Below are 15,370 nucleotides of genomic sequence, written 5' to 3' on the forward strand. Positions count from 1 at the left end.
TGGTGGTGGGAGTGGTGGACAGTGGTGGTGGTGGTTGGCGGTGGACAGTGGTGGTGGGTAGTAGAGGTAGTTTTTTTTTTTTTTAATAATGGTTAGCCCTTTTGGTATATACACTATATAAAAGAGGGTATTTTTGTAATGTATTAAGCTTAGGGGTATTTGTAAAGTTCAAAAGGGTATATTTGCAAGGGGCCTCATAGTAGTGGTATATAGATAATGTATCTTTTTGTTTGTAGAAACTGTTTCTTTATAAGAGTTTTTACTTTTAGGGTTTGTGGGACGGCAATCCGATATGTATAGAAACTTTCCAAGATGATACAAATCAGTTGAGATATTCGCATGAAATTTTAAAAACGAATATGCAAAAATATAGGGTTTCAGTTTAGGTAAGTGGAATTCAAAATTTTGAATTACCAAAAATTGTGCCCTGTAATTTTTATGAATGACCAAATTGACCATTGATTTCTGAGAACCGAGTTGATGGAGAACAAGACGAAACATCAGATTTGAATGCGAAGTATGATTTAGAACAACATCAGCAGTGAAGCCTACAACTTCATGGATCAATCCTTACGAGCACCAAATTGAGAGAACATAATGATAAATGTTATACGGCCGTTGAACATGTCCATATTTAAGATACGGGAAACACTAATGTTTCTAATGAGATAGAAGAAAATCAAATCAGCACCACTGCTCCCACTGAAGACCACAACTGGTACACTAATGGAATGAAATAAAGCGCTACAAATCACGAACTTAGTTCTTCATAACACACAGAGACATAGATTAGATCACAAATAAGATTATCTTTAGACAAAAAGAAATCCACATAAAAGTAAAAGAAAGATTAATAGAAAGCCAGAATTTTAGTAAAACATCTAACTTGTGATGGAATAACAGGTTGAAATCATTTAAACATGAAAATCAGAAGAAATCTAGATTAAAGTTTAAGAATTTTTTCACCGATTTAAGCGAATGAGTCAATTCACTTTTCGCCCGATCCTCTTTCCCCAGAGAGAGAGTAAACCCCAAGAAACGATTCGACCTCCTGGGAGGAGTATTCTTAATATTTTTATTTTTTTTGGAAGCAGTACTCTTATTTCTGAAAGACGAAATAAAACTTATCTTTGTGGTTTCGGTTCGGAGGCAGCCGATAGATATTCATATGTCTGCCCATATCCTTTACGAGGCTCCTAAGCACTGTTGACGGAATTGTGTTCTCCAAGCTTCTTCTTCAAGGCCATCTTAGTAAGCGACAAAGAAGTGCTGATGAAGGCGGCTTTGTATACGAGTAGAGAGCAGCTGAGTGTGGATGGAATGATAACATAATCTGTTTGTCCAGGAATGACATACTAGTTATAATAATGCTATATGGGACTGTTTTTCAACTCTTGATGGAAGGTTGAATAACACATTTCTTTCCTAGCATGAGGTGGACTCCATTTTAGCTCTTGTTTAAAAAGAAATTTTCCATCATCAAAGAATAAGAGAAGATAAAAGTGGAAGTGTCTGCCTAGATAGAAAACAACTAAAATTTCTGAGTTTTTCTTTCAACAACTGTGAGCTAATTATCCAAGGTATGTGCTTATACTTTCTATCTACTTTCATCTTAATTCAACACAGATGTAAAATATATATGATCCAAAAGCATGAATTGATATATATCGATCAGCATACAATATTAACTATGTTTAAAAATAACATGATTTATAGCTAATAAAGGTTTAAAATCATGATTATAGAATGATATTCCAACAGTTATCTCTCGTGCTTTGGGCATGACTAACATGTGAAATTTCTTGATCAAGCTTGACTTTCTCCGTCAGTTACCTTTTTTGTTGGAGATGCGATCAATCGATTGAGTTTTGTTTTCGATTGGAGTAGTCCTCGTAAATTTTTTTAAAGGAGAGTAAAAGAAAAAAAATCAAGTAACATATTTATCTATAAATCACAATTTTAAAAGCTTGCTCCATGTCTCGGACATATCGTCTTAGTTGCATCAACTTACACGGGATCAAGCCCGAAAGGTGTAGGTGACTCCAGACTTAAAGGAAGATTGTTAGTGTAAATCGAATCGAAATATAATGCTTGCTATATAAATGAGATCGCCATAGGCGTATGCCTCAAAGAAAAGTAAAAAGATCATTTTTTTTCTTTCTATATATTCATTTTTGTATTATCTCAGAAATTTTCTCAAGGCACCCTTGAATGGGAAACATGAATCAAAAGCAAACTCATACAATTATTAGATTCTTTTACCAAATCGTAAGCTGTTAAAGCAAACCAATACAAAGGCTCCAGGACCAAATATTTACACCTCGAACACCATCTTATATACTCTTGCATAGTTCTTCGGTCCTCCATGGCTTACTACTGCACCCCCAACGACTGGATAGCTAGCTTGGCTGCAACCATGGAAGTGTTCTGCTTGATAAATTCTAGTGTTTTCTCAATCCTTTTCGACGTGTCTTTCATTTCCATTGCTTCTAACTTCTCTCTCTGCAGATCCTCCGATTCTGACTGACTAAATCCTGTAGATGTTAAGGGCAAATGTTTAGCTCACCTTTTAAAAGAAAAAGTTAGAGCAAAATACTTGTACATTTAAGGCTCTGACATATATACGTAATGGAAAATAAGTTTTAATTAATAGTATCAATTTAATATGAGTGATACAATTGAAACTTTGAGGAAACAAATTTAAGAAGAGAGAAAGCTCTGGTATTTTCTTGGTCAACGCACAATGTTTCAAAACAAGAAAAAAGATATATACCTGAAACAGGCTGCAATCCTGCAAAGGATAACCGCTCTGCTAGAGATGGAATGAAAGATTCATCACAATATATTGAGGATTCTTTTTCGGCCCATCTAAGAGAGTTTGTTATTTGAGTCTGCAGAGATTCATCCTTCGAAGCCTAATTGTCAGAAAGTAAAAGGGCATGAATAAATTTTGTTCCATCAACGGAGTCAGATGGACTTCCAGAAAGAAAAACCATCCTTCGAAACGGTGTACACTCTCAGTTGGAAAATCTTCAAAATTTAACGCCGTGGAGTTATATTAGAGCCATTGCCATTTCCACAAAAGGCTAAGATTTAAGATGGTACCTTTAACTTTATTTGCAAGCTATTTAACTGGTAAAGCGACTCCTTAAGCTTTGTGATGTCAGAGCTAATTTTGTTCATACTATCAGGAACGTTATCTTGCAACGGGATGACAACACCTTTCAAGTAAGGATCTGCCTGATACATAAACGTTTCCAATTACGAATGACAACTGCAAAATCAAGAAACTAAAAGAATAGTAAACATTGCAGTTTGTCACACATAACCATAAGTTCTGTAGCTAATTTCAACCAATTACATGCCTTAATGGATGATATGGACTTGGAGAAAGTAATATGGAAATTATAAACTGGAGAGGCACTCTTTACCAAATCTTATGCAGGTATAAAAAACTCATACAGTCTACCAAGTGTCACATTTGCAAAATCGGTCACTATATTTCTCAATCAAATATAATTAGCCATTTAATTTAACACCTTATATGTAACGAAACATACTGTGCCACATTTCAATTTTCACTATTAAAAAAACTCACTTGATTGAAGTTCACAATCTTGACACGGCCAATGCCTCTAATAGAAACTAATGCTCCAATTTCCAACCGTTCAACCTGGATCATAATAAAAACATGATAATAGGCCTCATAAGTCATAACTATAGTTAACACTACAAGATTTAAATTGTTACAAATACAAAGCTTACATTTTCGATGAGAACTAAACAACCATATCGAGCAGCAAAGGATGTTCCGGATACAGTTGCACTAGAAATTATTGGATCCAGCACAAAATGAACAAATAACTTGTTCTTGCTAATTAAAGACTGCAACAAAGTAGATAAACAAGTCAATTTTATAAACATATCTAAGAAAAATCTCAACTACAGAATATTTTGATAAAGTACCGTCTCGTTATTGTTACAGAAACATTTGGCGATTTGGACACGAATATGCCTCTAATAGCAGTAATTCTTCCTAAGATATTTGTTAACGTCCGCTAGTTGACAATGTCTGTTAAAAATTTGTGCGGAAGTTGGCATTTGCCAACACATTGGGGATGCTTCTAAAGTCTTGCAAGGGGGAAACTCTGTACTTCACAGAATGTCTTTGTAATGTACATGCCATCAATACATGGATTCATGTCAACACTGCATTCATTATCTTGCCTTTGAAATCGAAACTGGGCACTTTAAAGAAAATACAAAATTCAAAAAGATAAAAAGGGTTTCCAAGATGACACTAGGAAACTAACAAACATGTTTTAACATCCTAGAATTGAATACATTTCCTACCAATCCTAATTACTATCTTAAATGAAAAGTGCTAGCTGCATAATCATGCAGCCGGACTTCAATCAATTAGGAAACTCTATTACAAACAAATGCATTGTGGTTATCAAAATGAAAATTAACGAAACGCACAGCCCAAAAGTTCGAGCAAACACAGCTATACCTCTTCCAGCAATGCAAGAAATCTGGCTTCATACAAATGTAATGTCTTGCTCTCAGTAGGAACAAGAACCTGCAATTACAAAAGAATTAAGAAGATGAAGAAATACTTCAAACTACCATTGGGATAAACAAACAAAGGATTGAAAAAAAAATTCATCGCAAACTTACAAAACCTAAACAAAGAGAAATCATGAGACTGATTATATATTAGATTACCTCATCAGCTCCAAAAGGCAGAAGTGGAAATTCTGAAGGAGTAACATCTGATGATGAAGAAGAAGAAACACATTGGAGAAAACTCCTACTAGAAGAAAATGAAGAACAGACTGAAATCAATTGAGAAAAATTAGATGGAAATGAAGAAGCAGCAGCAGCTAAGAACAGTGACCCATTGTTTATTGATAGAAGAGGTTTTTTATTAGGGTTTGAAATTGGGGAAACAAGTGAAGAGAAATTTGGGGTTAGGGTTATAAAACTACTCATTCTCTTACTAGGAAAATAACCAGTGCCAAAATCCTAACGGTCATTGAAATCTTTCAGTGAACTGAAAACTGAGGAGATAAGACGAGCATTGGGGAAAAAGATGTGCCAAACACGTGCTTATCAGCTGATACGCCACCATTTTATAATAACGCCCTTCAACAAAACGTTGTTCTGTCATTCGTATAGAAATCACAGAATCTTTTTGAGGGTCTTTCCGGTAATTACGATAACCGGAGAGAAACGGAAAATGTCCCTGTAGGAATTTTATAACCGCATTTTCTCGTGCCACTTTAGTATCATACTTTATCTGACAGCAACTTCAGGGTTTAGTCCAGCAGGAAAATAGTAAGCCATGGATAATGGATTGGCAGGTTTTTTTTTTAAATCAATTTGGCCATAATAACGTTGGACGTCAAAAGAAACAAATTCTTATCCAAATGAGCTAGGAATTATGAAAGGTCTACTTAAATTGGTGGCGTCAAATATGACAGTTCATCCCAGACAAAGAATAACTTTTCTTTTGCTAGAATGCTATCCGACCTTCCCAAAGTGCACGGCCATTTGAGATTGCAATTACCATTTCTCATACTCAACCTTAGAGTGGGCGTGAAATTTTTGACAATACTCATCTATGCTATAACAGATTTTGGCAATTTGAAAGCCAACTGTGGCAGCGCCCAGTGTTGTTGTTCGCTGATCTCAAAATGAAACACAAGGCAGTGGTTATAAAGATCTATCTATATATATATAGGATGAACATATACACAGACATCATTATCCATAGTACTTGCATTTTCCTCTTGCACTATTTTGGAGATATGGCAAGTTGGAATACATTAGCTATTGTTGTATAAACTACAAGTGGAGTTTATTGACTCATCATATTCAATACCATATATTATACATTACAGAAACCTGGTAGTAGTCCTTTTGTCAAAGGGTGACATGCATAGGTTACACAGGCTTAATATTATTCAGAAGCACTTGTAGTAACTTAGATCATCAGAAAGGGTAAAACTACCATCATGAATTCCTCGTATGTGAAAGTCACAACTCCAGTACACGAAATATCATTTTCCCTGAACTTGTCAGTGAGACCCTGCACACAGTTCGTTTACTCAGAATTCCATTCACTCAAAATGATAAAAACATTAGAATTTAAAAATAATCAATACCTTAACAGTGAGGCAGCACCTGCAACATCAAAAACCAAAGATCCAAACGAATTCGTTAGTGAGTGCAGTTAAAAATCAGAATGGTTTTTTTCGAAGTAAAAAAGTAAGTAAAAATTAAAGGAGATTGTTTTGGTAACATACTCTATGAAACTGTCATATTCAAGGCCCTTCTTTTTGTACCCGGTTTTATCATACTTCGAGATGAGCAAATTCATGATGGCTGGGGAAACCCTGAAACCAAGCGCTCCTAGAGCCCTCTGTAACTCGCAAGAATCAATTTTCCCACTTCGGTCCGTATCAAACCGTTCAAAAGCTTCCTGGAACATGGCAGAACTCGCATTAATAATGTGTTAACTAAGTCAATTTTCTTGCTATGATTAATAACAACTTGTTGAAATATAATTTTGTCTAGTAACAATCCACGTAACGTTAAGCATAGAGGTAATTGATAAAATGTTCAAGACATTATTCATAAATGTATTGGCGCAAATTAATAACCAATGGACTAGAATCCGTGCGACTTACCCTCCAATTCTGAAGACTCTGATAAACATCAATGAATTCCTTTGGCCCTGCCCACAAAGATTTAGGTTTATATTTATATAAATCAGTAAAAATAATCAATAACGAGATGGACAGATATTGAAAGCAACTGGGAAATGAAGGTTTAGGAAGAGTCGATCATTACAAACCTATCTTGCGAGTGTTAGGATTATTAGTATGGAGCTGCATAATGAGATGGATAGTACGGAGACTAAAGCTTTGATTACAAGAAGATAGAGCCTTTTGCAGCTCCTTGTCATCAACGAATCCACTTTTGTCCTGATCAACCATTTTAAAACATTTCACAATTTCAGGATTAGTCCCTTTTGGGAAAGCAGACGGTAACATCGCCGAGAAAGGACTCAACATTCCATGCTGTTGCTTATTACTATTAGTACGAACATAGCCGCCAATGCTAGGGAGTTGAACTTGCTGGAACTTAGCAGTAAGTTCGACACATTCTTGATCACTGTTACTGTAGTAGTTACGCTCAGAGACTTGTGGGTAAGATTGCTGTCTATTACTGTAGTAATAAGAACCATAATTGTCGCTGAAATCCCCATCATATGGTTGAGCACCATAGTAAACATGTTGCCGATGTGAAGAGTATCCTCCATAAGCCATTATATCTGAAGAAACAAGATAGAGAGAAAGGGTGTATGTACTATGGGCTTTTGAGTTTTGAGCGCTTGTGGAAATGAAGATTAAACCAATGGGTTTTATAGCGAACAGCTGGGTGAAGATAAGTCTTCAGAATTACGCTAGAATGCCTTCATTTGTGATGAACACGAATTTTATAGAGGTATATTCTGATTCTACAAACTTTCGGTATTTTTTCTTTCAGTCGTACTATCAGCATCTGAACATGCTCCGTCTTACAAATCTTCCTGTAGGATCTAATGGCTCATCATGTTTTCAGCTGGAATCAGAATTTTCTTTATATAGATATAGTGAGATGATAAAATAGAATAACATTCTATCTAACTCCTTTAAAATCCTAAGCTCCTTAGGCTCCACGTTGAACGGTGACCCTCACCCTCAAACAGAATTGCTCCGTTTCACTTTTCCCTAAAGGGGAGAAAAACAAGGCTTTTTCTCACAAAATAAAGAAATTTTTTTATTTATATCCGTGAAAAAAAAATCGAAAACGAAAACATAGAAAAGCCGAAGAAGAAAACCTTATCGCGATCCAAATCTCTCAAGCCGTACCCAAAAATCGTCTCTACATCTTCGACGAGAGAAGAAAGAAGAAGAAAAACCCGTTGCTGTTATAAATTGAAGTTAGGGGACCATTCTGATGAAGAATCACAAAACCAGGTAATTTAGGGTTTCTTTAATTAACTCTGTATAATTAGATGGGTTTATAATTTGATCAAATTATGATGGGTTTGCTCTTGATTGAAGTATAATTAGATGTATCGGGCTCAATTTAAGTTTCTTTAAGAATTGGGTGAAGGGTTTTTTTTTGGTTCGACTGCAATCTCTTCGCCAGGTCTTTGAAGCGAAATTTGAAGAATCCCTGATGATATCTCCGATTTTCGTTTTTGGGGCAGGTTTCAAAAAGAACCCTAATTTATTTTATCCAATTTTTAATCCCTAATTTTATTTTGGTGATATAATATGAGTAATTTTTGGTTGTTTCTTTGTTTTCAATATTAGATCATTGGTGTGTTGCTTCATTGAAGATATTGTCTTTTAAGGTATATCACTTTTCTCTTTACTTCTCTGCTTTTCAGTTTTTCAATTCTAAATTCTGTATAGAGTGGTAAAGTAAGCACGATTGGAGATCTTTTATATGTTATTTGGCCTTCAATTGATTTGAAATCTGTATAGACAGACATCACTTGAAATTCAACCTGGTGAGTCCCCCTCATTTGCATTCGTTAGATGCCATGTGATTCTTCTTTATGGAACTGGATTCGACCCAATGACATCCCTTAAGCTTGACACAAAATTACATCGGTTAGCTTCAATCTGTTTAGGTGGTTTAATTTGTAGGATATTTGTAGGATAGTAAGATTAAATAGTAAGACTAAACCAGTTACAAGTATAATAAATTTGAGACTTTACACTTTGATGGATGATTCTTTAGATAACTGACGGCATGCCATTCTATGAAACGATACCGTTTGCTTTGATTGATTTTTGAATGCTAATTTGAATTAGTACAAGTGCAGGATCCGTTTGCATACAAGCATATTTTCCCGTCTATGTTGGATGTCGGATTTTCTTTTATCGGGATACCTTGGTTGGTATTATTGCAGTCTCAGTACGTATACATTAACTCTTTGTTTTTCATTGGCACCAGGCTCTATCTTTCCCCATATTTGGCAGGTGTTTTGATTGATTGAATTTCATACCATCCAAAGAATAGATGATACCGGATGTCGAGGCCTTCTATTTGAAACTCAAAGCAGTGGCAGTCCCAAAATGTTACAGTGATAATTTCTTGGCAGAAAAGCAGGTATATTTGAAACTCAAAACAGCAGCAGTACCAAAATGTTACACTAATCTCTTGGCCGAAAAGAAGGTATATGGTATACATTTTTTTACCAATAGCTCCTTGAGAAACTTCCAACATATTTGTTACTTGGATGAGAAGCGAATTACGTGTTCACTTTGACCCTAATGATGCCAACACATTTGTTACTTCGATGAGAAGCCAATTATGCGAATTATGTGTTCACTTGGACCCAAATGATTAATTAAGTCTATTTTTGATTGTCAGTATGAGTACGATGATTGGGCTTGCTGCTGAGACTGTGACGTTCACAGGAGGAGTGGACAAAACTAATTATGAGTATACATTTAAGAAATTGTATAACACAAAGGCAAGAGTTAATGCTCCAAATTAAGAACACGATTAATGCTCCAAGGTGATGTAATTCCTTATGTCTAATTATTTTAATGTTTAAACAAACATGAAATGTTTAATGTAGGTTCCCAGTCTGTTTTGAAGTGAAAGACCATGCTAGATCGATAGTTTTTGTGCCATTAGACAGTGGATACCACAAATGGGGGCAGTAGGCGTAATAGATGTTCAATGGGGGTTTTTCTCTCTGCAGCCTTCTTCCTCTACTCTCCATGTTCTACTTCTCTCCTTTTAATTCATCATCATTTTTTTTATATTATTATTAATGGTTTCTTTTACAGATTTTGATATGGCTTCCGGATATGATGATTCTGAATACTGAAATAAAAACCTCAGGAACACTAAATACGTAAACCCTAATTTTGGTTCTACTTTCACATCTTTTTCATTTTTCTAGCTAATATACCTGAATGCTTGATTTGAAGTGGTGGGTTGTGGTTAATTAGCAGATTTAAGATATAAAAATTGCACTTTTTCTGATTAATACCTGAGTTTGTTTTATTAGGTCTGGGGATTTCAATACAAAGTAAAAAAGGTGAACGATTTTTGCAGTTGGTAAGCCTGAAACTTTTTCGTTCTGTCTTTTTGTTTCTCTGAATCAATAAACCCTAACCCATTTGTTTTATTTTGCAGGTACGATTTTTTTTTTCTTGGACAGGGTTGAGAAGCATTACAAGTCCATGGTTTCTAATACTTTCCATGGTATGTATAAGCAATTGCATGTGAAGACAATATTTATTCACCGGTGTATATAAATATCTTACTGGATGTCACTGTAAGTGAGGATTGCAATACCTTCCAATATGTATGGTTTACTTCTGAAGTGTTTATGTATGAGAATGTATTCCTTCTGATTCATGCACTGTTCAGAGAAAATTACATCAGTAAATTGCAATGGATACTTTAGTGTACAAATGTTACTGAGTGCAAAACAAGAGTACCGGCAGATTGCTGCAAGTGCCAAAAACAGTAAGCATATCATATACCTAAACTAAAATGTTTTATTTGGATTATTGATATTGCAACATTTTTCTTATTTGTATTGATACAATAGAAAGTTTCAGATTTTTACATTCAATTTCCTTGAGATTTTTGTTTTCCACATCGTTTAGCTTTTTTTGTTACTGATTTTTTTGTTGTTATTTTTTATTGCCAGCAATAATGAATGTTTAAGAATTGACAGTGTGCACAACAAGAGAGTGAAGGTGATGAATCATAGTATTCAAGAAGGAAGAAAATAGAACCATGAAAATTATAAAGATATCTGATTTCACAAAACTTTAATGGGTTCAGTTCTTGGTGCTTGGGGTTTGATATCTGATTGTTATTTATATTTTATGTGTGTATACTTTTATAGGTCATAAGCTTAATTGGGTATAATATGTTCGTTTACTTCGTTCGCAGGGGAAAACAAATGAAAATAAGACAGTAAATGATGATGAGATGGGTAGTGGAATGATGCTGGAATAGCCAACAAGCCTTTTCCTGCATCCATGTTTCATAGATTACCAACAAGGTAATTATTCCTTCTACCTGGTCCCCAATTTCTTTTATACGAATCACATGATTTACGTTTATATTTCTTAAATTGTTGATGCTTACTGTGATTCCAAGAAGAAAATTGATTCAGCTTTATGCAAAGTCAGTTCTAATGATGGTAGGGTAGACTTGGTATGTAGTACCTAAAAATATTGGTTTTCTCTATCTTTAGATTTGGGAAGTCAAATTACATATTATCTTACATACTAATCCATTGAATGAGGTTTACTGTCATTACATGAACATGGTTTTGAGTCACTTTGGTTCTGAAAATCTGAAAAGAAAGCTAAGATGTAATACATTGGGTGCAAAGAGAATTACCGTTGTTGGATAACCAGGAAAGCATAGATTTGAAAGAAGCCATAATGAAGGTATAACTTTCATAGTCCGGCAAACTCATTTTCAAGATTTTATTATTTTTCTGGAGTGTGCAATAACAATTTTATGGTCTAATTTTACTGATGATATGGGAACTGGCTGCAAAGAAACTCATCAACTAGAGTAAGCTGTAAAGAAAGCGAATGGTTAACTGGGTAATCCTGAGATTTTCCCATCCTCCACCAGTGCTAAACATTAGCGGGACAAAGGATATTACCAGCAATTCGATTCTCTGGAGCAACAGTAAGCACAAACCTCAAATATTAGCTTCTTTTCATAATATGTCGTTGTTAAAGTGAACCAAGTTAATGTTGTCTGACTAATTTGGTTGTGTATTTAAATAAATTCATGTACAACAACTTTTGCAGGAAGTGTTATTAGCAGCAGGTGGATTCTTTGAGCAACGAGTTTGTGCAGTAACTACTAAAAGCCACACTGAAAAAACAATGGTTTAAAATCTCAATGTCCCTGAAACGATGGCTTACCAACCTTTTCAGCAGGTTATATATATATATATATATATATAAAAAAAAAATAGATGCTATGCTATGTAACTAAAATGATGCTTTGTAAAGAAAACTAAAGTTTTACCAAACAGTAACGTGCTGTAATGGCGAGCTTGATTGCTGATAGACACATTTTTGTGTCTAATTTGTCCTCAATGTCCGTATTGTTGGAACTCTATTTTTGTACTAATATTGTGTTTTTATGTATTTTTAGGAAATAAACATTTTTGGAAAATTCGGCTCGAAAAATTGATTTTGGCACCCGGAGGACAAGTGTTATTCGGACTCTCGCTTTTGGATAAGGGGTAACCTAATTACTAAGGGGAACCCCTAGGTCACCCCCAAGGCAGCTGCTATTCTCACCCCTACTCTGGATAGGGGGATACCAATTTCTTCCCTATTTGAAACGATTTTGGCGGGAATATTGCATGCAGACGCTGCAGATTTTGGAGTTGAATTCTCGGGTTGTTTAACGAGATTCAATCGCTGTAAATGATTGGGATGGGCCTGAATACACTAGACCGGATTAGTATGGTCAATTTTATCGAGCAAAATGGGCCAGAAAATTCGTGGGATGAAGATAAAGCTAAACAGGTAAGAGAAGATAATATCGATTCTGTTTGATTCTAACTTGGAATTTACGTGGCCAATTAGTTAGAGAATATCTTGTCTTTGATTGTTGCTCTATCTTAGGAAGTTTTACAACCAACAGACGCGTGAAGAGCGAACACCCGATTTTCATTATTATCTCCATTTCATCATTTGTACACCTCTTTTGAGCAATGAAAAATTCCTTTGAGCGTGTTTCCAATATGCGGAGTTAGAACCCATCACTGGGACGACGGAGGAGGCCGAGCTTTATACATGGGTAATTTTCTTAATTCTTTTTAAGACTTTTGCATTAAAAATTAATTGAAATATGATTTAATTAAATTGGTTGTTATTTGATTAGATGGGTCATGCTTAGCTTAGGTGATTTGATGTTCCATGCTTAACATTTACAATCAATGTTTTGAGAATCTACTTTGGCAAAATAAGAGTCCATATAATTTATGTTTTGAGAGATTATTGTTGAGAATAAATCATTGAGCCCTATGTTATGAAAATTGGCCGAATCATTAGTACCAGTACCTCTCACCATTGTTAATATTTTTATTGTATATATTATTTTTTTATTAAGTCTAAAAAAAATCATCCTTCACAAGTCCGAGAGTTTGAACCTCACTACTACAACCCCATTAAATCAATAATCAATTGCTCCATATGCAACGCTAACTTCAGACAACATTTCATTGAATCTAATTAATATTATTGCAGTTTTTGGACTATTAATATATCTGCACCGTCACTTCCTTTATTTGTTTTTATTTGATTTTAAAACCTCTTAGTTGAAGAAATGTTCTCATCTAATAAATAACACCAAATCAAATTTTCAGAACATTTGGTCTTCAACACCCAAGTTCATCTACTGTCAGTTCCCGTACTGCAGGTTCAAATGCGGACTTGGGGCGAGGCGAAGCCGAGCTTTACCAAATCAAATGCGGACTTGGGCGAAGCCGAGCTTTACCAAATCATATCGGGACGGGACGAAGCCGAGCTTTACCAAATAAAAAATATGGTTCAAAGAAAGAGGCGTTGATGCATAGTATTTGTAGTTTGTATTTGCATATTAAATTGGTGAACCAAGTGTGAGAAGTTGTCCGCGTAGCACGGGCACAAAATCTTGTTTGTTTATGATAACTGCATCTTTTCAAGTGGAATGGGCGGGGTCAAGGCTTCGAGTTATAAGTCTGGTCACAGCTTACTATTAATGATATTTAGGGTCGAGTGATAAAAATTCTTGGTCAAATTTTGAGAGAAAAAACACAAAACAGTTGAATTTAGGTACCCATGAGCAATAAGTCGCATGTCACATTCTAGGCCACTGGGCCACTTTAGGTTACAGTTACAATGTTTGGGCCACACTGAATTTTTTAACCAGTGTACCAGAGTGAATGGTAATAGTAGAGGAGTGTGTATTAACCAGTTGACTTGTCTTTGCAATTATCTTCCAGCAAGATGTTGGGAAAATTGGCATCCCGAACGCAGCGGAACACGTGATCACAAGGGTAATATGAACCAAATATGGGAGAAATAATAAGAGAGAGACAGAAGATAAATAAATACACAACCACAATACAAGATATACGTGGTTCACCTTTACAGGCCACATTTACTGCCAACACCACCAGAAAAACTTCCATTAAATCGAAGACCATTACATGCTCTTTCCGCAACCCAAGACAAGACCAAAGAGTTAACAAGACATACCCGAGAACACCATTGAAGAAACTGTAGTTGTAAGAAGTTATACATCCCACATCTAACATTCAAGATGAAGAGATAGCATGATAAGTAAGTAAAGAGACATTTAAGAACACAAGATATACGTGGTTCAGCATGATTACCTACATCTACGGGGATGAAAGGATGATCGTATTACTTCTTTCAAGTTACAATGGTGATAGCTCTCAACACTACTTAGTCTCTCTCCTTACTCACATATAAATCACTTGCCTTTCTCTCTACACAAAGATGTTTATTTATAGGTTGGGGTGCTCATGCAACAAGGTTACAGTGTTGGTCTTATTCTATCGACTATGATGGTCCTGCTGGATGGGTGTAGGTACCTTCTCCCGATATATGATGCCCGATCCTATAGGTAGCCAAGATATGTTCTTCTCGAGATATCCTTGCTTACAACGTCTGATCGCCTGCTATCCCCGATTATAATGACTCTGTCCTCTCTATCTTTACTCGATATTGGTGATTTACCCGATCCGAGCCTGCCAACTTCTGTACTTGGGTCCACCATGATTTGACCTCTCTGTTTCTTCGCGTGCTTTATCTATTGCATTTAATTCCTTGTCCCCGATTGAGTTTGAATATGATCTTTAGTCTACACGTGGTTATCTCTCCCGCACATGCAGTAGATACTCGCTTTTACTGTACCGGATATGATAGAGCGATCCTATACTTCGACTTGCTCAGTTTCCCGATGTATCATTACCTTGGACTGTGCCACCTGTGCTTGTTACTTGATTGCTACTACATAAATCATAGTAACCAACTCTCTAACATTCACCAAACCATCCTCGTCTCTTCTCTTCTACCCCGTCTTCACAGTTGCCACTAACAAAAGAGAAATATGGAAACACTAGAAACCTGGTTTTGGGCAAAGCCCCAAACCCTAAACACTAGAACACCAAAATCCTCTCTCTACAAGTTTTTCTCTCACAACGACATCGACCTTCAGGGTAGCACGCGACCTTCCCTAACAAAGAGACCATGATTTACCATTCTTCTGGGTTTGATGTCTACAA

General features: G+C 35.7%; 2 protein-coding genes across 2 annotated transcripts; both read right to left on the minus strand.

Annotated features, from left to right (window-relative positions):
- Positions 1 to 2,134: 2,134 nt before the first annotated feature.
- LOC113356077 lies at positions 2,135 to 5,182 on the minus strand. The gene is made up of 7 exons (XM_026599085.1): positions 4,729 to 5,182; positions 4,514 to 4,582; positions 3,766 to 3,885; positions 3,599 to 3,673; positions 3,106 to 3,240; positions 2,774 to 2,915; positions 2,135 to 2,534 (listed from the first exon to the last, which is right to left on the minus strand). The coding sequence occupies exons 1-7, from the start codon at positions 4,993 to 4,995 to the stop codon at positions 2,374 to 2,376; spliced, it is 969 nt and encodes a 322-aa protein (XP_026454870.1). The 5' UTR covers positions 4,996 to 5,182; the 3' UTR covers positions 2,135 to 2,373.
- Positions 5,183 to 5,715: 533 nt separating this feature from the next.
- Positions 5,716 to 7,393, minus strand: LOC113356078 (probable calcium-binding protein CML49). The gene is made up of 5 exons (XM_026599086.1): positions 6,863 to 7,393; positions 6,696 to 6,742; positions 6,312 to 6,487; positions 6,171 to 6,189; positions 5,716 to 6,094 (listed from the first exon to the last, which is right to left on the minus strand). The coding sequence occupies exons 1-5, from the start codon at positions 7,335 to 7,337 to the stop codon at positions 5,990 to 5,992; spliced, it is 822 nt and encodes a 273-aa protein (XP_026454871.1). The 5' UTR covers positions 7,338 to 7,393; the 3' UTR covers positions 5,716 to 5,989.
- Between the last annotated feature and the right edge of the window lie 7,977 nt (positions 7,394 to 15,370).

The sequence above is a fragment of the Papaver somniferum genome, chromosome 3, assembly GCF_003573695.1.
Source record: "Papaver somniferum cultivar HN1 chromosome 3, ASM357369v1, whole genome shotgun sequence".
Lineage (NCBI taxonomy): Eukaryota > Viridiplantae > Streptophyta > Magnoliopsida > Ranunculales > Papaveraceae > Papaver > Papaver somniferum.